General features: G+C 56.2%; 1 protein-coding gene across 1 annotated transcript in view; it reads left to right on the forward strand.

Moving 5' to 3' along the window:
• Positions 1-19,792, forward strand: part of PTPRU (protein tyrosine phosphatase, receptor type U) — a 41,377-nt gene extending 21,585 nt beyond the window's left edge. The window contains exons 16-31 of the mRNA XM_017739932.1: positions 295-485; positions 1,648-1,720; positions 1,863-1,939; positions 2,644-2,661; positions 3,450-3,486; positions 3,795-3,892; positions 3,986-4,102; positions 4,646-4,800; positions 6,113-6,248; positions 6,331-6,480; positions 6,585-6,758; positions 8,983-9,123; positions 10,905-11,010; positions 13,316-13,487; positions 14,586-14,721; positions 16,938-19,792. Coding sequence (XP_017595421.1) covers positions 295-485; positions 1,648-1,720; positions 1,863-1,939; positions 2,644-2,661; positions 3,450-3,486; positions 3,795-3,892; positions 3,986-4,102; positions 4,646-4,800; positions 6,113-6,248; positions 6,331-6,480; positions 6,585-6,758; positions 8,983-9,123; positions 10,905-11,010; positions 13,316-13,487; positions 14,586-14,721; positions 16,938-17,000 — 1,844 coding nt within the window. The 3' untranslated portion in view covers positions 17,001-19,792. The remainder of the gene's footprint in view (positions 1-294; positions 486-1,647; positions 1,721-1,862; positions 1,940-2,643; positions 2,662-3,449; positions 3,487-3,794; positions 3,893-3,985; positions 4,103-4,645; positions 4,801-6,112; positions 6,249-6,330; positions 6,481-6,584; positions 6,759-8,982; positions 9,124-10,904; positions 11,011-13,315; positions 13,488-14,585; positions 14,722-16,937) is intronic.
• The last annotated feature ends 1,110 nt before the right edge of the window (positions 19,793-20,902 follow it).

The following is a 20,902-nucleotide window of genomic DNA, read 5'->3' on the forward strand; positions in this document are numbered from 1 at the left end:
CGGAGGTTATTACCCCGTTATGGCCTTGCCCGCTGATTTCTAATAGATCTGCTGGGCTCCTAAAAGGCTATGCTGGGCGTTTTTGGCTCTGTGGTGCAGGAAGAGCTGCAGAGAGCACGAGAGGATAGGAGTGCGATTGCGGGCTGGACCCCCTGGTGGTCGCCAGAGAGGGGCTCCAGCACCAGCATCTCCCGGGGAGTTTTCCCTCAGCCCTCCGTGGGTGTCAGGGGGTGATGGGGATGCAGCCCAAGGTTTTGCTGCCCTGATGGCCTCTGGTTGTCCCTCCTCGTGCAGGTGACCAGCGCAGCAGTGTGGTCAATGAGTCCAGCAGCCTCCTGGGGGGCTCCCCCCGGCGCCAGTGCGGCCGCAAGGGCTCCCCATACCACACGGGGCAGCTGCACCCGGCCGTGCGCGTGGCCGACCTCCTGCAGCACATCAACCAGATGAAGACAGCGGAGGGCTATGGCTTCAAGCAGGAGTATGAGGTGGGGACAGCTTGTGCCAGGGTCTCAGGGGGAGTGGGAGGTGGGATGGATGGGGGAGACATGAACTGGATCTGTGAGCAAGGAGAGGATGCGCCAGGTCTGGAGCTCTGGGTGGGAGCTGGAGCTCACAGCTCTGGGCTGGCATTGTCAGTGTGGGGGTGTCCCTGAGTCAATGGCTGGTGCTGGCAGCTTTGGGTTATTTGTCAGCTTGAGCAGGTCCCTGGGATGAGCCAAATCAGCCCTGCCAACCCTGTCCGCAGTGCGTCATCCCAGCTCTCCTGCAAGGCCAGGGCTGCTTCTTCCTGTCCCTTTCCCTGTCCCTTTCCCTGGGCATCACTGTGTCACCTTCTGCTCTCCAGCACACTTGGCCTGTGATAAGCATGGCTGTAGCCTAAGGACAAACAAATCCTCTGCAGTCTGGCAGCTCCAAAACATGAAGACCCTGGGGTGGGTGATGCCAGGGCAGGAATTTCTCTCCCAGAAGTTGCTGCATCATGTCCATCCCAGCTGGCCAGGTTGGAGCACTCGTACCAGAGCAGGGTATTTCACAAGCCTCTGCCTCAGCACAGCCAGCAGGGTCATTTCCCGACTCCTTGGTGTCCCACAGGTCTGGAGACTGAAATTTCCCAGTGAAATTGCTGTTTAATGCTTGGCTGTTTCAGGAACAGGAGCTCTCCCCCCCTTTCACGCATTGGACAAACCAGGGCTTGCGATAATCATTAGTGCTCCTTGAAAAGCTGCTGTATGTTCTTGGAACTAGTCATTTGAAAGCACTCAGATATTATGGGAGGGGAGAAAACATGTAATTTCCTTCCACTTTCCCCCTCTTATGCCAATCTATGAATGTCACTGTTATTACACACAAACCTGTTCTGTGCTAGGGAGAGAAAGGGGCTGAGGAGGTTTAGGAAAAAAAAAAACACAACCAGCCCTGGAGAAAAAAAAACAGGCAGTCTGTAATTTGCTGGAAAATTGAGCATTTTGTGGATGCAACAGGAGTGTGTAGCTGGCAGAGTGTGCTTGGAGGTGGAGCTGGGGCTGCAGGAGACAGGTGTTGGGGTGGAGGGACCACCCTGTCTGCCCTGTTGCCCAGGGAGCTTTTGGGGCCGGGGGGACCCCACAGTCCTGCCCTCGGCTTGGGATGTCCATCCTTTCCTTGCAGAGTTTCTTTGAAGGCTGGGATGCTTCGAAGAAGAAAGACAAGACCAAAGGGAGGCAGGATCACATGTCCACATGTGAGTGCCTTTAGCAAAGGCTTAGACCCCAAAAAGCTTCAGAAACCCGAGTTCTGCCGGTTCCTGGGGCAGAGTGATGGCCCAGGGTGCCCTGGTGGGTGACCAGCCCTGGCACTGATGGTCCCTTGTCCCCTTTCCCCAGATGACCGTCACCGCGTGAAGCTGCACCCGCTGCTGGGTGACCCCAACTCCGACTACATCAACGCCAACTACATCGATGTAAGTGGGGACAGGGCCCGTGTCCTTGGGGTCTGGGCTGGAACAGGAGCTTTCTGTGGATCCTGTGGACTCTCAGGGTCTGTCCAGCAGCATTTGGAGGAGTCTGGACAGCCCAGGGTGGGCTGGTCAGTGCATCCCTGGAACTCATCATGAAGGACCTGCCTGATTTATTGGTGTTCAACAGCAGTTTCTGCTCATCACATCTCTCCCTCCTCTGCTCTGCTCTGCTCTGCTCTGTCCCTCCTTTCTCATTCCCTCTCTGCTTTTCCATCCCCTCACCTGCTCACGTGGCTGTGGATCGCCCTCTCCCTGGGTGGAGAATGCAGAGGTTAAGAGGACCAAGGGACCACCTGGGGCTCACAGCGGGCTACCCCTGGATCCTGCTGGTGTGTGTGAATCTGGTGATGTCCCCTGTCACCTCCAGCATCGCTGACACCAGGGCAGGTGCAGGAAGGCTCCAGCATCTCATAGAAGCAGCAGCAAATCCCACTCTTCTCTCCTGCCCTGAGGGTGTTGTCTGTCAGTGGTGGCCTGATCCCAGTGCCCGAGCAGTGTCCCTCTGCCTGTCCCTGTCCCCTGTGTCCTTTCTGCCCTGTCTCTCCCTGGCCCGCTCTGGGGCAGTGCTCTAACCCCTCTCTGCTCTGTGCCTCACTAATGTCTCTGATCTTTTTCTCTCAAACCTGTGTCCCAACGGGATCATTAAGATTCGGATTAACCGAGAAGTAAGTAACTGTTCCCCCTCTCCTCCCTTCTCTGCTCCCATCTCCTGCCAGGCCTCGCCCTGGGCAGCGTGGCCTAAACACCATCAGGGAGAGGCAGGCTGGGAAAACGTGTCCATAAACTGGGAATGGTCCAGGGAATGGGAAAGCAGGGTCTGTGTGGCACTGGGGCATGGAAAGCAGGGCCCGTGTGCTCAGAGAAGGGGTTGAATTCGACCCCCAAAAATCGCACGGGGGATGGAGAAGCCACTGTCACCTCCATGTGTGTGGTGTGGTTTAACTTTGCTGGACCCTTGGCCACGGTGTGGACACTGTTCACAGTCCCTCTGGCAGTGGCCTGGCTGGAACGTGCTCTTGGAGCTGGGGTGTCCTTGTTCAGGGTTGAGCAGTGGGGATGAAGGAGGGGAGCAGGGCTGTCTCAGCACCAGGGGGCTGCTGTGGGGTGGGGGGTCAGCAACGGGGCTCTCCTGCAGCAGGAGCTGGAGTGGAGCCCGTGGATCCCTCAAGGCACTGATAAAGGATCCTGGTGCAGACCAGGGGTGAGCGTTGGGCATTACCTGAGCCTCTTGTGGGATGCAGGAGATGAACCCTGCCAGGACAGGGTACACTGAGTGTGGGGTGGCTGCTAAACCTTCTCCTCCTCCTGCAGTGGACCTGCAGGATCTGGCCCAGTGGCTGTGGGGAATTTCTACCAGTTGGGTGACTGGGAAGTATCTGATGGGTCTGTGCCCCAGCTCTCGGGTGTCTCAGTGTCCCCCAGCTTGGGACTGATGTCTCTGCTTCCCTTGCAGGGCTACCACAGGTCCAACCACTTCATCGCAACGCAAGGTGAGCCACGCCCTGCCCTCTCAGCCAGTGCTTCCTCAGCTCCTGATGTAGCAGCCAGGTTTTGCTCCTGGTGGGGTTAAACCTTGCAGGAGCAGGAAAGGAAGGGAGGGGGCCAATGCGGAGCAGCTCCCACCCCTCCTGCCTCCCCTTGGCACTGCGCAACCCTGGGGAAAAGGGCTCTGAGGTGCTGTGGGGCTGTTTGTGCTGCACGGGCAGGAGGGGGGACGTGGTGGCATTGGGGCACTGCCAGGGCTGGGTTCTGCTGGTGGTGCCCATCCATCCATGGGGGCTTCTCCTGTGTCCCACAGGGCCCAAGCAGGAGATGGTGTATGACTTCTGGCGCATGGTGTGGCAGGAGCACTGTTCCAGCATTGTGATGATCACCAAGCTGGTGGAGGTGGGCCGGGTAAGGATCCCGTCCCTTCCCATCCCTCCGGGCTCCAGCTCTGCTGGAAGCTGCCTCCACAGAGCCAAACCCCATCCTGTCCTCTCCTCGCAGGTGAAATGCTCCAAATACTGGCCTGATGACTCTGAGATGTACGGGGACATCAAGATCACGCTGGTGGAATCAGAGACGTTGGCTGAGTACGCTGTGCGCACCTTCGCCCTCGAGAGGGTACGGCCCTGCCCCTGCCCAACCCCCGCTCAGCCACCTCTCACCCTCCACAGCTTGGCACTTACCAGTACCCTGTTTATTTAACCCAGTATGGGGTCACCAGGGGCTCCTTCCTTTGCCTTTTCCCTGGCTCTGTGCCCTGTGCCGGGTGAGTGGCTCAGCCCTGTGCTGGTTTGGACAGAGAGTGAGTGTTCAATTTTCGTGTGAGTGGGGTGAGATGAAGGACGCTTCCCTCTCCTCTGGGCTGGAGGTGATGCAGCCATCACTCTGCAGTGTGGGAACTGGAGATGGAGCCAGTGCAATTTACACTTGATCTACAGGAATGTCATGTTACTGTCTGGTGATAGGGCAAGGAGACTGAGGCTGCTGCCACCTCCTTTTTCTCCTTGGTGTTTTTTAACCCTCTTGCAGCCAAGAGGAGGGAGCTGCAGGGCTGCCCAAGTGCTGTGTGGTCCATCTGCTTGGATGCTGAACTGGCAAAATCATGGATTCCCCAGAAAACAGGTGTTTGAGTGACTTTGCCCTCTCACCCTTCCCTTGCAGCGGGGTTACTCGGCCCGGCATGAGGTGAAGCAGTTCCACTTCATGTCGTGGCCCGAGCATGGTGTCCCCTACCACGCCACGGGGCTGCTGGCCTTCATCCGCAGGGTGAAGGCGTCCACGCCGCCAGACGCCGGCCCCATCGTCATCCACTGCAGGTACAGGTGGGGCTCATGGAATGGGTGGGGCTTGAGGGACCTTAAAGCTCATCCCCAGAGCAGGGACACCTTCCCCTAGTCCAAATTCCTCCAATCCCTGTCCAGCCTGGCCTTGATGTCCCTCTGCGATGGCATCTCTCTGTGAAATGCCACCACTGGGCTGGTGGCAGCAGGGATGGGGGGCTGTGGCTGGTCCAGGGGGACAAGCAGGAAGCAGCACCGTGTTGGGGCTGCCCCAGCCTGTGACTGGTGACACAGCTCTGTCCCAATGGACCGGGTGAAATGGCAGTGGGCAGTTTGACCCCTGCTGATGGTCAGGACGTGGGGTCTGGCTGAAGGGAGAGGCAGGGGGGCAGCAGGACAGCCCCGTTCCCAGGGTTATCCACAGGGCTGTCCCTGCGGGGCTTGGCCACGGGGACACCGGAGCTGGGAGGACACCAGTGACACATCTGAGCAGCTTTGGTGCTCTCCGTGCCCTGAGCAGGCCTTCCCACATGATGTGCTAATGGCTCTTCCTCCACTGGGCTAACCAGGAGGAGCTGATGAGTGGGAGGGATTTTTTTATTTTTTATTTGATTTCTCCCTGTCAGCCGCTTCATCAGCGTTCATTCACCAGCCAGGGTGATTAGTGCCCATAGCCTGTAATCACTGATAATCACGATGAGTGATTCATCAGCCCCAAAAATTGGTTTTTCACTGGAAAAGACTCCGTAGGAAAGGAGCAGGGGGGTGGTTCTGTTCCTGACACATCATGGGGGGGTCACGGCACAGCAGGTCTCTGACTGTGACTCCAACCATGCCAGGGCTTGGGATGTCACCACTGCTGGGCTGGCTCTGGGCATCCTGCTGGGCTCAGCCTTACCCTGAGGGTGTCCCCTGGGGCATTCAGACCTGCTCATGCCAGGGGAACCTCCCTGCTCTCTCAGAGCTCTGAGCTGAGCCCTCCTTGGCACTTTTGGCTGAGATCCCAGAGAACTGTTGGCACTTGGATGGTTTAGTTGTCGGTTTTGGTGCAAAAACCGTGTGTTCTGCTGTCTTAAATTAAAAATGAACTTTAAATATGGGTGCCCACCCACAGCCTGACCATCATACGCCCCTGGGGCTGTGGCAGGGGTGTTTGGGCAGGTTTAGGGCTAAACCAGGCTCTGGAGGTGTGTGGGGTCCTTGCAGCCCTTCAGGGTTGCCCGGTGCAGGGTCTGTGTGTTGAGCCCTCACCCACAGAGACCTTGCTTGGTGCCCAGCAGCCTTTTGGGCCGTGTGTGGGTGCCAGCACAGACTGGCAATGTGTTTGCTGTTTCCCCTCCATCCCCAGCGCTGGCACAGGGAGGACTGGCTGCTACATTGTCCTGGATGTGATGCTGGACATGGCCGAGTGCGAGGGCGTCGTGGACATCTACAACTGCGTGAAGACCCTCTGCTCGCGGAGGATCAACATGATCCAGACGGAGGTGAGCGGGTGCCGGGGACACGCGGGGCTGCCGTCACCAGCCGGCTCTGGGGGCTCAGCCCTGTCCCCTCTCCTCCCCACAGGAGCAGTACATCTTCATCCACGATGCCATCCTGGAGGCCTGTCTGTGCGGGGAGACCAGCATCCCCGCCAGCGAGTTCAAGCCCACCTACAAGGAGATGGTGAGGATAGAGCCGCAGAGCAACTCCTCGCAGCTGCGGGAGGAGTTCCAGGTGAGTGCCCCAAAACCTCTGCGGCTCCCCCTTGTCCTCACCCTCCTGGTACTGACCCTGGCTGGGACCAGGCAGGGCTTTGAGGGGGACCCGTGTACCCGCAGACCCTGAACTCGGTGACCCCACACCTGGACGTGGAGGAGTGCAGCATCGCGCTCCTGCCCCGCAACCGGGAGCGCAACCGCAGCATGGACGTCCTGCCGCCCGACCGATGCCTTCCCTTCCTCATCTCCGTGGATGGAGACAGCAACAACTACATCAACGCGGCCTTAACTGATGTGAGTGTTCCCTGCGGAGGGAAGGGGCCGCTTCCCGTGGGCTCAGGCAACTTTTCATGGCAAAACTTTGCTCGGTTTGGATTTATGGCCTCGTTTTGCACAAGGGCAGGAAGGCTCACGGCTGCTGTGTGCAGGGGGAGGAAGGGCTGGGACTGGTGTAACGGGGTCCTGCATCCCTTCTTTTGCGTAGCAGCACCCTGCAAGAGCTTTCCTCCTGCTCTCATGAGTCAGGCACTGAGGGACTTCAGGATTTTGCAGTGAAACTGGGACAGGGGAGGGAGAGGAAGCTCCGGGGGCAGCACTGAGCCCTTCCTGTGCTGCCAGTCCCCCGTGATCCTCCTGCTGCAACTGGGGGGGCTCTGAGCTGCTCCCAAAGCCACCGTGCATCCCCCTGGTGCAGTCAGAAAGGACCCTGTGGTGACAAAGCTATCTCCTGGTGGCTGATGATCACAAAGCAGAGCAGAGGATGCTGCAGGCTCTGAGCCCACGCTGAACGATGGGGTCATTCATCACCAACCCCTCTTCCCTTCCCTTGAAATGCTTTGCATGGGCAGCACGGAGCCCCCCACACCCCAGGCATCTTCCCCGGACCCTGAGCGCTGACACCAGGCTGAGCCTTGTGTTTTCCATCCCGTGGGTGATTTATCCCGCTGGATCTCTGTGCGGATCTCATCTCCCTGATTCCTGCTCCCACAGCAAAAGCAGTTTGTAAGGCAGAGTGGGCTGCTGGTGGTGGGGAGTGGCTCTCGTAGTGCTGCAGTGGGATGGGAGTTTTGTTTCCAGCTTGCTTGCTGTTTGCCTATCATTTTATCTTTATGCATCACTGAGCCTCCCTTAATCTCTGCTAAAGGATCAGTGAATGAAATATTTTTTATAGACAACAAAGCCCTTTGGATGAAATTCTTGCTGAAGGGATAAAACCCATTTCCCTCTTTGGGGGAAAAAAAAAAAAAAAAAAAAGTCTAATTTTTTTTGGGAGTGGCTCTCGTAGTGCTGCAGTGGGATGGGAGTTTTGTTTCCAGCTTGCTTGCTGTTTGCCTATCATTTTACCTTTATGCATCACTGAGCCTCCCTTAATCTCTGCTAAAGGATCAGTGAATGAAATATTTTTTATAGACAACAAAGCCCTTTGGATGAAATTCTTGCTGAAGGGATAAAACCCATTTCCCTCTTTGGGGGAAAAAAAAAAAAAAGAAAAGTCTCATTTTCTTTAAGTGCCAAAGTGGTTTGCTCAGTCAGTCTGTCCATCTGTCAGATCAGCTTGGCCTGTGCCACCCGTCACCGGTGCTGGTGCCGGTGGAGCCGTGCCCTGCTGCACACCCTGCTGTCACTTACACCTGTGCCAAAGAGGTGGGTGCCAAGGCAAGCCTGGTGAAATCTCTTTCCCCTTGCTGCTCTCATGCCCCTCCTCGAGGGTGGAAAGCTCTCGCCAAGCGCTGAGGTCTTGCTGCTGCCCATGGACAGGGCTGGGGGAATGGTTCAATAAAGGCATTTCTGTGCGCTCAATCAGGAGGTTCTGCAGCAGGCAGAGGAACCCCCATCAGCAGAGAGATGTGGTGATTCTGTGTCTGAAGATGCTTGAGCCAAACTGTGTTAATTTAAGTGAGCCTGATGCAGTGTCGAGCTCAGCTGGCCCTTGGCAAACCAGCAGCAGGATGACCAAGGGGGATGTGTCTTGTTCAAAGCACAATCCAGAAATGCAGTCATTTCCTTCCCTCCCACTTCCTTCTTACAGTCTCTAGGATCTTTCACTTGGGGTTTTCTTTCTTCCCCACAAAAAAAATTGAGCCCAGGTTAGTGGTTGTCTCTGCAGCTCTCGGTGCCTGGTGGTGGGGTGCTCTGGGTGGGGATGATGCAGCGGGTGATGCTTCCAGTCAGGGCCAGGGTGCAGAGCTGGGGTCTGGGGTCTTCTGGGAGCCACGGCTTCTGCTTGCTCTTGGCTCAAAGGGGACATCTTTTCCCTAATTATTTATGCAAAATACCCTTTCCTGTGAGAGCAAAATGTGGGTACTTCCATCCTGACTAAGGGCAGGGATCACTTGGATCTCCCCATCACCAGGGCACTGAGGTACCGAGGCTGTGCCAGGGAGACCAGCTCTGCTCTGGCATGGAGAAGAGGGGATTGGTCCCACTCATCTGGTTGCACTGGTTTTTTGGGGTGTGACAACAGTAGCTCCAGTGTCACCGCTGTGTCCTTACTGGTGCTCATCTTCCCTCTCTGCAGAGCTACACCAAGAGCGCTGCCTTCATTGTCACCCTGCACCCGCTGCAGAACACCACCACCGACTTCTGGCGGCTGGTGTACGACTATGGCTGCACCTCCATCGTCATGCTCAACCAGCTCAACCAGTCCAACTCTGCCTGGGTGAGTGCTGCTGCCCCGGGGACTGCGCCGGCCCCATGGGTGGCTTTTGTCCTGCCCTGTCCCCGTTGGCCTGACAGCGCTGCAGCCCCTGCCTTGCTCACTCAGCAACTTCTCCTCTGCAAGGGGACACGGCACTGTGTGCAGCACTCAGGATTTGTCCCCTGTAAACACAGGGCTGGCCAGTTGGAGCCAAAGAGGTGTTGAGCAGCAGCCCAGCCTGGCTGCATGGAGTTGGTGTTGCACTGACATTGCATTGGCATTGTGCTGGCGTTGGTGTTGTGTTGGCATTGACGTTGCCTGGGTGTTGAGTTGGCGTTGTGCTGGTGTTCGCATTCCATTGGTGCTGACATTGCAGTAGTGTTGCCCTGGCGTTGTGTTGGCATTGAGTTGGCATTGGTGTTCCATTGGCATTGACATTGCAGTAGTGTTGCACTGGCGTTGTATTGGCGTTCCGTTGGCATTCCATTGGCGTTCCATTGGCATTGGCATTCCATTGGCGTTCCATTGGCGTTCCATTGGCATTGGCATTCCATTGGTGTTCCATTGGCATTGGCATTCCATTGGTGTTGGTGTTCCATTGGCGTTGGCTTTGAGTTGGCGTTGGCGTTCCGCTGGTGTTCCGTTGGTGTTGTCATTGCTCCAACAGGTCCATGTCCCCCCAGCTGGAGGCAGCTCTGCAGGTGGGGTCTCACCTGAGCAGGGCAGAGGGACAAGATTCTTTCCCCTTCCCCTTCCCTCTGCCATTTTCCTCATTGCTCAGCCCTGCCTCTCTCCTGCTGTCAGCTCTTCAGGGGTGTCTGGTTACAATATTTAGCTGGATCCGAAATGTTTACTGGTGTAAGACCAACACGTAATAAATAACCTTTCCAGCAGGCAGCTCTGAAAGGTGACTTTGAGGGTACAGCACTCACTTGAACTACGCCTTGCCAAGGGAAGTTTTAATACCCAAATTACAGTTCTGAGTCTGGAAGGCTCAGAGATCTTGGAGATTTATAGCCCCTATTAATAACCAATTATTCCTCAGACACGTTTGCCGTGCGGTTGGGCCCAGGCCGTGGCTGACCTGCGTTGCTAAATGCCCTGTGAAAGTGCGGTGACAAACATCATATATTTTGTGTTGGTGCTGGTTTCCCAGCTGTCACACTGTGAAAACAATCTCACCCATGCTCCAGGGACTGAGCCATCCATCAGTGCTGTGATGGACATGGGGAGGAGGAGTTGCTCCCCAGGGATGCAGGCTGGGATTGCTTTGGCTTGGTGGGATGTCCTGGCCATGGGACGAAGAGCACTGACATCCCACACTGCTGTCACTGCTGGTGGCAGAGTGGCTCCTAAAGCCAACAGGGCTTGAGAGCCAACTGTGAGCAGCCCAGCCCTGCTCTGACATTGTGCAGGATCAGGTCTGTGCTGGAACTGGGGCAGAGCCCATCCTGCCTCCTCCTGACCAGCAGTGTCCATCCCACATCCTCCTGGACCAGTGGTGTCCATTCCCAGCAGTGTCAGCTGTTGTGTCCGTGCAGTGCCAGGGGGCTGTGTGGGTGCTGGGGGTGGACCTGACCTTTCATCTCTGATCCCTCAGTGAGCTGGGAGATCCTCCATCCATTGATGTGCTGTGTGAGAAACGTGGCCCAGCACCCCACCCTGGGGCCACCCCATGCCAGCGGCTCCCGGGGGTCCAGCACCAGCCACTCCCTTCACAGGCGTTTCCTGTCCTGCCTGCTGCCCTTCCCCATGTCCCAGCCCACATTCCCAGTCACGGTGAGCTGTGCTTCTCTCCACAGCCCTGCCTGCAGTACTGGCCCGAGCCGGGGCTGCAGCAGTACGGCCCCATGGAGGTGGAGTACATCTCCGGAGCGGCAGATGAGGACATCTCCCTCTCACAGCAGTGTTTTGAAGTAACTTAGCAATTTAATGAAGACAGTGCAGAATGCCAGAATGGTTTGGGTTGGAAGGGCCCTTAAAAACCATCCTGTTCCAGTTCCTGCCATGGGCAGGAACACCTTCCACTATCCCAGGTTGCTCCAAGTCCCATCCAGCCTTCCAGGTGGCCTTCCAGAGATGGGGCAGGCACAGCTTCTCTGGGCAACCTGTGCCAGGGCTTGACAACTCTTTTGGTGGAGAAATTTTCCCCTAATACCCCATCTAAACTGCCCACAATGCAGCCTGAGGCTGTTTTCTCTTTTTTATCACTTGTTACCCGGGAGAAGAGACCGACCCCACCTGGCTCCCACCTCCTTTGAGGGAGTTGCGGAGAGCAGTAGGATCCTCCCTGACTGCTGGGGTCTCCAGCCTAACTCAGCTGCTTCAGAGGAGGCAGCCCCAGCTCTCCTCCTGCCAGAGAGGAACCTGTAAAATTGCCATTGCTCCATCCAACCTTTCTGGAGTTCACGGCTCCTTGGAAGGTTTTAGAAAACTGCTGGAAGACCTTTTTTCCTCCTGCCTGAAGGTGCATCTCTGCCCAGCCACACACATAGCACGGGATGGACAGTCCCCACATGGGCACAGCAGCTCCTCTGGCACCAGCAGAGCCCTCTCCCTGCAGGATGAGAAGATCCACACGGATTTCTACCCTTTGCCAGTGTTGCATGGCTGGTTCAGCTGGCCTTGAAAGAAGACAAATGCAGGGCAGCAGGGAAGGGATGTGGGCTGTGTGGATGCAGAACTGCACGTGCAAAGAAGAAGCTGATTTACCTACAAATGTCAGCTGGGAGGAGGTGGCATCCCTGAGGTCTTTAAACTCCTGATGGTTGCCAAGAGGCTGAGGCCAGTGCCCCAGTGAAGGTCACTGGGCAGATGGGAATTAGGGAGCTTGGAAGGGAACGTATGGCTTGGCTGACGGCCCGGCTGGGAAGGTGCTTTGGCAGGGTGGCCGGGGCCAGAGGAGATAAATCCTGATTATCTGGACTCTTAACACAAAGAGGGTTTTGGTTCACACTCGCCGAGGGAGCATCTGGCATTTCCTGGGTGTCAGCACAAAACCCTACACCAAATATGCTCAGCTCTCGGGTGGTAGAATATACTCCAGGCTAAATTAAAATGCAGCGTGATGGAAATCTCTGGATCGACGAGGAGATTCCTCCAAGGAGCAGATTGCTGGAGCAGGGATGGTAAATGCATGCAGCCACTTTGTGCCAAGCCTTGCTGCAGTGGAAATGGGTGTTGGGGGTGTCACAAGTGCTCTGGAGCTTTCCCCTCCCTTCAAAACAGATCCCAAAACTTTCCTTCCTGGGCTGTCAAAGGAGTTTTCGTCTGTTCTAACTCCCTTTATTTGTTTCCTCTTCCCGGTCTGCCTTCCTGGCTTCCAGCTGAAAGCAAAACCTGGAGCCCGGTGTGGTCAGCCCATCACAGGCACATCACCAGCTCACAACAAAGCTCCCAAAAAGGTTCAGACATTCCCCTGTTTGGGGTGTGCAGATTGGAGTGGGCACCAAATTCAGGAACACCAATTCCCCCACAGGAACACCTGGTCCTTCTGGCTGGAGAAGGTCTGGCTCTCATCCCACTGAAATTGGGTGGATGGAGCCCTCCAGAGTGTCCCCCATCGGTGCCTGACCCCCCATCAGTGCTTGACCCCCCTTTCTCCTCCACGTGCTCCCCACACAAGAGCTGTGAGCCCCAGGCTGTGTCTGGAGGGGGTGACTGTGGTCTCATCCCATCCCGTGCTCGGGATGCTCCGGGTGCTCCTGAGCAGGAGCCCCACATCTGCCTGGCTCAAGCCTGCTGTGCTCCGTGGCTGTAATCCTGCTCCTGGATCCAGCTAACCAGATTAGGTTTCCAAACTAACCAGATTACCAGGTATTAAGCTCCCGCCTCTGTGGCAGCTTCTCAGCAGCCTCCTGGTTTACAGTGAGCACAACAGAGCCACATCCCGTGGATCTTCAGCGTGCAAAGGAAGGGTGTGATGGAGAAGCCCTGGGGAGGCTCAGGGGCCTGGGAGCAGGTTTTGGGGGATACACAGACAAGCCAAGATGCTGTGGGGTCAGATAAACCATGTCAGTGGGGCTTCTCCTGGGCAGGATGGGGTGGTGGAACCAGTGTGAGCTGGAGGAGGAGGCTGAACCATCCGTGTGAAAGCAGCAGGAAAGGGTTTTCCTCTCTGCCTTTTCTGTCTGTGCATGGCAAACCCTTCCTGCCCTCCATCCAACCTCCAGTGGAGGCAAATGAGGGCAGCCCATGGGTCCCAGCTGATGAGTTTTGCTTTTCCAGTTGCAGGAGGGGCACCTGATGGTCCGGCATTTCCAGTACCTGCGCTGGTCAGCCTATCGAGACACCCCAGACTCCAAGAAGTCCTTCCTGCACCTCCTGGCCCAGGTGGAGAGGTGGCAGAAGGAAAGTGGTGATGGCAGGACTGTGGTGCACTGCTTGTGAGTGTCAGCTGGGGAGGAGCAGGCTCTGCTGGGGGAGAGAGCTCTCCAGGTTGCCTGTCCACAGCTCTGCCTGGAGATCCTCCACAAAGCCCTCAGCGGGGTCCCCACATGGGGCTACCTCTGCCACAACATGAGTTTTGGGTGAGGCACCCTGTGGTCACCTCCTGTGTGAGGTGGATGCTCAGCAGGGGTGACACCAACCTGCCCTTTGTGCTGGTCCCCCACCCTTGGCAGAGGTTCCAGCCCTGTCCCCACGTCCTGTGTGTGTAACAGGCTCCGAAGGGATGTGGCAGGAGCTGTGCCACCCCCACCACTTGCTGCTCATCGGGGGGGACAGGGAATAATGGAGTGGTTTGGCTGGGAAGGGACCTTAAAGCTCATCTCGTTCCAGTGGGAGGGACACCCTGTACTAGACCAGGTTGCTCCAAGCCCTGTCCAGCCTCGGATGGTCTCCATGCCCCTCCTTCTGGGCGGATTGGCTCACAAACACTGTGCTCCCCTCGGATGGGACCCGGCACGTCCACAGATGGGGAGAGACAGCAGGAGAGCCTTTAATCAAAAACTAATTACAGCCTTGTCCATCTTCGTTAGCTGAAGGATAATTTGAGAACACGCTTTATAGAGCTCTGGCATCGTGTTCTCTCTTCCTCTCCCCTGTTCCCGTTGCTGCCAGGGATCAGGTGTGGTGGTGTGGGAACGGGGGTTCAGCCAGGATTTGGGGAGGCTCCCAGAGCTCTGGGTGGAACATGGGACGGTTCTTCCAGGCAGCAGCACCACCCTGTCACCAGGCCTGGGTCACCTCTGGGACATGGCAGCTTCCCCAAGGTCACATGGCAGGGCTGGGAGTTGAGCCCAAATGGCCAAAATCCAGCCCTGGTCCAGAAATGTGTTTCCATGCTCTTGTGAGGGTTGGAGGGCAGGATCATTGTCCTGCTACCCCATGGGGCAGGTTCAGGTCCCCATTTTGGGTACAAGGCCCTGCTCTGGGACATCCCCCGGGATGCAGGGTCAGATAGAGAAAGGGAGACTTGGAGGGAGCAGGAAGGGGCTCTGATGCCACCTCCTCACTCCTGACATGTGTCTTTGTCCCACCAGGAACGGAGGTGGCCGGAGTGGCACCTTCTGCGCCTCCACCATGATCCTGGAGATGATCAAGTGTCACAACATGGCAGATGTCTTCTTCGCTGCCAAGACCCTCCGCAACTACAAACCAAATATGGTGGAGACCTTGGTAAGCACCAGACCCTCCCTGTCCACCCTGGCTGCTGGTCCTGGCATGGAGGAGAGGTGCTGGGGATGCTCACCCCCCACAACACCGCCGTTTCCACCACGATGAGCATCATGGGCCTCCTCACGCCAGCACAGTGCTGGGATGGGCTGGGAAGTGAGGCAGCTCGTCAGAGCAGCCTTGGGCTTGTCTTCATCCTGCTGTGCCAGCTTGGCCTCGGAGTCAGTGCTGGGACTGTTGGAAATCCTCCCCAGGAGTTGTAACACAGAGTCACATTCACCCATGGGATGCAGCTGTGGTTCTTTGGAAGGTTTGTGGTGTTGGGAGCAGCTCTGGTGTGGAGTCAGATAAATTCCTGTCGGACTTATAAAAGGGAATGAGCATTTGGAGTGAAGTGAATGGGTGGACAAGCTGCTGGGAGCAGCAGTGGACTGATATGTCCTGAGGGGGAGGCTGGAGCTGGCAGCAGGTCAGGGCAAACAGCCCCTGCCCTAGTTCAGGGCCTGATGATGGAACAGGGGAGGGAGCAGGTGCGTGTCCATCTCCGTGGTGGAGGGATCCAGGTGCCTCATGATGTTTTAAAAGCAAGTCAGCTGGAAATGTTTACCCTGTTTGGATTATAAAATCCCTAAGTTGCAAAATGAAATGGTTCTGAGGAAGGGATGTGATTTGCATTAGGAATTAAAAGCAGAGGAGAAGCTGAGGGAGGGGAGAGGGGAGCAGAGGGAGGGATGCAGATAATGGAAAGATGATGTGACGAGCATGAAGCCACCAGACCCATTGGGCTAAATTGCAAAGGTATTAAAAAAAGGCAACATTTCCCATCAAGACACGAGCCTCCTCCCGCCTCAAATGAACCTGAACCGGCTATTCTGGGAATCTCAATCTCCCAGAGTCACCGGGAGGCCAGATCCGTGCCTGGTGTGAGGAGCTCATCCCAGCGGAGAGCACTTCCCGCTGCCTGTGCCTCTTCCCCCTCTTGCCCTGGGGGTTATTTTTATATGATGATAAATGGAAACAATCCCTTTCCTTAATCCAAAAAGCATTATGTGCTTTTAATCTGGACTGCCGCAGCCTCCTTGCTTTGAAGTCCTTCTCCCCCTCTGCCCGCTCCCACCTGGGATCCCGGAGCTGCCCACCCATGTGGGATAATGGGATTTTCATGCTGGTGCTCAGGCCCAAATCCCTGTCCTGCAGCTGGGATTTGGGGAGATGAGCTCTCCCCTCTCCCTCCCTGCTGTCACACCCAGAGTGCTCCCACTGGACGTCCCAGTGCTTGTAGCAGCACCAAAATCCTGATTTATTTGGAGTTTTTCCCCCCCTCTGGCCGGTTTTGCTCACTGGAGCAGCATCTCCTGGGGATGGGCACTGCCGCAGTCGGAGCTCTCCCGAGGTTTCTGTGCTGTGAGTTGTACGAGGGCGGCAGAGCACGGGAGCAGGGCGTGGAGAGGAGGACAGGGGTGGATGAGTCTGCGCTCACAAGCCCCAGTTCAGGGATTTTTGTTACAAAACCACGAGTCAGCCACTCTGGGCTTCCCCTTTACGCAGCTGAGGGGAGTGAAGGGTGGGAGGATGCTGACACCATCCCTGGATGTCTCAGGAAAAGGTGGGAGAGCGAGCCCGGTCCTGCCGGGCAGGAGAATTTGTGATAAAGGAGCGTCCTGGCAGCCAGGGCAGGGCATCTCCATCCACTACAGCCAGGGGTATTTGCCTGGGTGCTCTCCCCTTTCCCAGCCTCTGCTGAACTCAGAAACAAGCACTCCTCGATTTCTTGCCTAAGGTTTTATTTTGGACACCTCCTGACCCCAGACTCCATCATTCCCACAGCTCTGCCACCACTTGATTGACAGCTGTCAGTCACTGAGGTGATGAGGTCGCTGAATCCCCAGTGCTGGTTGTACCTGGGGTGGGGAATAAAGGTATTTTCACAGGAAGGGGATGTTGCAGTCCAGGTCCCTCCCTCGGGGCAGGGGGAGGTGCCGTGTGTCCCCAGAGTGCTGGATTTCCGTGCGTGTGGGGCCGTGCGATGTGCCCCAGCAGTGGCTGTCGTTGGCCAAGAGAGGGGTTTTTCCTGGCTGTGGCTTCAGCTGGACTGTCACGGGGCCCGAGAGGCTGACAGGTGTTTCCTTAAGGCTGCTGACATGTGTTTTTCCTCAGACAGGGACACATTTGGGAAATTCCCTTGGGATGGTAACATCCCCTCTTCTCTCCCCGAACAGGAGCAGTACCATTTCTGCTACGACATAGCACTGGAATACCTGGAGTCCCTGGAGACCAGATAGCACCTGGCCACGGAGGGGCACCAAGGGCTGTGCAGGGGCCGTGCCAGCCGCGCTTCCCAGCTGGACGCTGCGGCCCTGCTTGGGGTGGGGAGGGAAACAGCAAAGGACCCACCGGGAAACCCTTCGGATGCAGGAAACGAACGGACGTGGGGATGTGTTGGCTGCTCTCCATCTTCATCCTCCGCTCTCCATCCTTCCTCCCTGCCCCGGGCATGTCCGAGCGGCCACGGGTGGATCCCACAACTCATCCCGTCCCTTGGAGTCATGCCTGGGGTTGGTGTGTGCAGGATGAGGCCCTGCGGTGCTGGTGAGTCTGGAGGGGAGGAAGAGGAACCGGAAGGAGCCGAGGCTGTTCCCCAGCAGGGAAGGATGGATACTGGGAGATGCTGCTCTGTAGTGTGTGGAATTGAAGCTGCTCCTGGAGGAGCCCGGAGGCTGCCAGAGGTTTTCCCTTGGTGGGACTCGCTCTGAGCCGGAGCAGAGACACCCCAGGAGCTCTTGAGTTTTTGCCCGTTCGTGCCATGAGTTTGATCCTCGCTTGTTTTAGTTCTGTGAGTTCTGCCCCATTGTGTATCCAGCCCTGGACAGGCAGGGGTGAGGGGTGAGGGGTGGGGGGTGGGGGGCACTGGCCAGGCAGTGTCCCTCTGCAGGGACCAACCCGGACCCTCCTGGTGCTTCTGCAAAGCTTCTGAGGGGATGGTTCCCCAGCATCTCCACACCTTCCTCTCCACCTGTAGCAGTGAATTCCTCCTGGTGTCCCACAGGCACTGGCCCATGGGGTCTGCTTTTAACCCCTTGTGTGTAGCTGCATTTGAAGCAAAATCCTCAAAATTCGGGTCCATCCCAAATACTTCCTGGATGTCACCCCCGGGCAGTTGCCCGTTGATGCTCTTGGCTTTTGCTGGGCCTGGTGGGGCGGGAGGGCCGGTTTTGGGGTGGCGTTGGCTTGGGCTGAGCTGTGCTGAAGCCGTGGCCGTGTGTCGGGGCTGGACAGGGGGAGGTCCCCACATCCCTGTGCCCCCGGGGCTGGTGGCTGTAGGTACCTGAGGCTTTTTAGCTCCATCCTGCTGCAGGTGGGTGTGCAATGGCACTTTCTCCATCTGCTGTTGTGGAAATTACCGGGATTCTGCTCTCAGCCTGGTTGTAATAAAATAAACGGCCTTGGGAAGGTGCAGCCGGAGGGATCCATGTCTGGGGTCTGCCAGGGGAACTGAGGGGAGGTTGGTTCTGTCCTGAGGACCAGGCAGAACCCTTCTGGGGGGGATGGAGCAGAGCAGATGAGAAACTGTCCTCCACATGCTGGAGGTTTCCTGTGGGCAACCCTGTCCTTCATCCATCTGCCATCCTTCACCCCCATCCTCCAGCCCCACCTCCCCAGGGCAGGGGCAACTTCCCACCCTGCCTGCCTGGAGCTGGTGATCCCTTTACCCAGGGAGCTCTCCCCAGGGAATCACGAAGGCTGCACAGCTGAAATGGCCGTGTCCTGGAGGAGCAAACCCAGGAGCTGTTTCCATCCACCTGCCAAGGGTGAAGGAGAGCAGGAAGAGCTGTCCCTGTCCTCTCTCCCCTTGGACAATGTGCTGCTGCTGTGGTGATGGGGATTCCAGCACTGTCCCAGACCCTCGGCTCTCCCACTGCCTTCCTGAGGAATTCACAGCCTGACAATAACTTATTCCAAGGGCTATTTGACACCATCCCTTCCTTCTCTCCTGCCTCACCTGCCTCACCTGCCGTGAGCCCATTCTGTCTCATCATCAAAAGCTCTTTGTTTACCCCCAAATGGTCTGGTAACACCAGTACCTGGCTACACCAGTGCTCACACTGGGATAAATCAGTGTCCTTTTCCCAGTCCCCATCTCTCCACAGACCTGTCCGTGCTGTCCTAGGGAAGGTGCTGCACAGTGGCTGCAGAAAGGAGCAGAAATTGTTTGGTTTTGTGTGAAAATAGCTGAGCTGAGCCTCCGAAATCCCTGGGAATGGGATGGTTTGGGGGCTGCTCAGCCCTAGGAACTGGAGGGGTCCAGTTCCTGATGGACCACACACATCCTCCTGGGGTCCAGAGGGAGGGAGCGTCCCATAGGGCTCCGCAGGTGAAGTATTGCCAGGAGGAGGAAAAGGAGGAAAACTGAAACCCCAGGTAGTCCTACAGAGACAACAGAGACTGGAGGAGCTGTATATATGTTTTAAAATCAAGATTCTTTCCTTTTTATTTTATTTTGATGCCTCCTTGCTGGGTGTCTCTGGGTTTTTAGGGCATCTCTGGTGAAGGGCAGACTTTGAAATCCAAGTGCTATGAAACCCAACCCATCTCCAGCTCCTACTGAGATGCTCCTCGGACACGAGGCAAGGCCATCCTGTACATAGAAATATATATATAGAAATCTATATATAAAAATATAAATACTGTTCTTAAGATGGATAATGTTTATTGGTATTACAGATTGGAGTGGTGCTTTTTTTTTTTTAAATAAAAACAAAACAAAAAAAAGGAAAAAAATTAAAACCCAAGAAAAACACCAAATTGGAACGATTTTGTCTATATGCAGAAAAAGTGATCCTAAAAGCTGGCAGCACCCCAGAGCTGCTGCCAAAGGGACTTGGGACCATGAGGCAGCTCCACCATGGAGGGGACAGGGCAGTGGGACTGAGGGAGGGACACGTCTGATGTGGATTGTACCACGCACATCCAGCTGTTGTTAACTGTTTTTTTATTATTTTGTTATATTATTATTATTTTTGGCTTTCTTTCCTTTGAAGAAAATCAGTTGCATAAATAAATGTTCCAAATTTGTGATGGCCTCTGGAGTTCTTTCCTGGCTCTGGGCTGGGACCTGTGCTGTGGGGAGCCCTGAGCTGCAGAACAAGCCTCTCCCTCAGCCCTGTCTTTTAAAGGGTATTTTTGGGAGTGGCTTTGCAGGGCCAGGTTCCTGCAAAGCCCTCATGGCACAGATGGGGTTGCCTTGTGCTTCCAGAGCTTTGCTGTTGGTGTCCCCCTGGAGATCTCGGACAGGTCGGGGTTTCCCAGGCACCCTGGCTGCCCACAGCTTCTGATGGACCTTCCCCATTGCTGGAGAAGGTGGTGTGGAGGAAGAAGTATTCCCAAGGCCTTTCTCAGCTGGAAAATGAAATCCTGTTGTAAGAAGAGCCTTCAGGAAAAGTTCCTGCATTGTCCTCAGTGATTTATTTATTACGAAGCAGCCTTCGGTTAAATGTGTTGTGATATGAAACACTTCCAGTAACACTTGAGTCTTAATTTAATGGAGACCAAGGAAAAAAAATCTAATTGACTTGTCAGGATTGTTTTTCATCTTTAATTAAGGCTCGTGAAGGAAGCAGTAATTACACTTTACTGATAAATAATAAAAAGGGGGATCATGCAAATTAAAGCCAAGTCCTGCCCTTGGGAAGGGCTTGGGGTGCGTGGGGTCAGCCCTGGCAGGGGTGTCCCTGGGGATGAGCTCCGTGTCCCCAGGGCTGTCCTGGAGGGCAGGGTGGGCTCGGGCTGGTCTGGAGTGAACAGAGAGACAGCAGCTGCTCCCACCAGGGGCTGTGAGCTGTGGCTCATTAAGGTAAAACAGGGAGCAGTTCTGTGGGGACACCGGTGGTGGCCACTGGGTCTGGTGGCTCTCGGAGGCCCTGGGAGCTCGGAGGTGTGGGTGGCATCAGTGTCCTTCCTCCCCTTCTCCCTGCAACTTCTGGAAGAGGCATGGACAGCCCGGAGAGCCAACAGGGCCTCAGAGCCGGGACAGGAGCAGAAGTCCAGGTGCTTATCCTGTGGAGATGTCCTGCGGAGATGTCCCTCTGTGCCACCCTGGATTCATCGGTGTGGCCTGGTGAGTGACCTGTGGGGGGTGGGATGGGATGGGACGGGACGGGATGGGACGGGGAGGGATGGGATGGGA

This window comes from Corvus brachyrhynchos, unplaced genomic scaffold, assembly GCF_000691975.1.
Source record: "Corvus brachyrhynchos isolate BGI_N302 unplaced genomic scaffold, ASM69197v1 scaffold257, whole genome shotgun sequence".
In the NCBI taxonomy this organism is placed as follows: Eukaryota; Metazoa; Chordata; class Aves; order Passeriformes; family Corvidae; genus Corvus; species Corvus brachyrhynchos.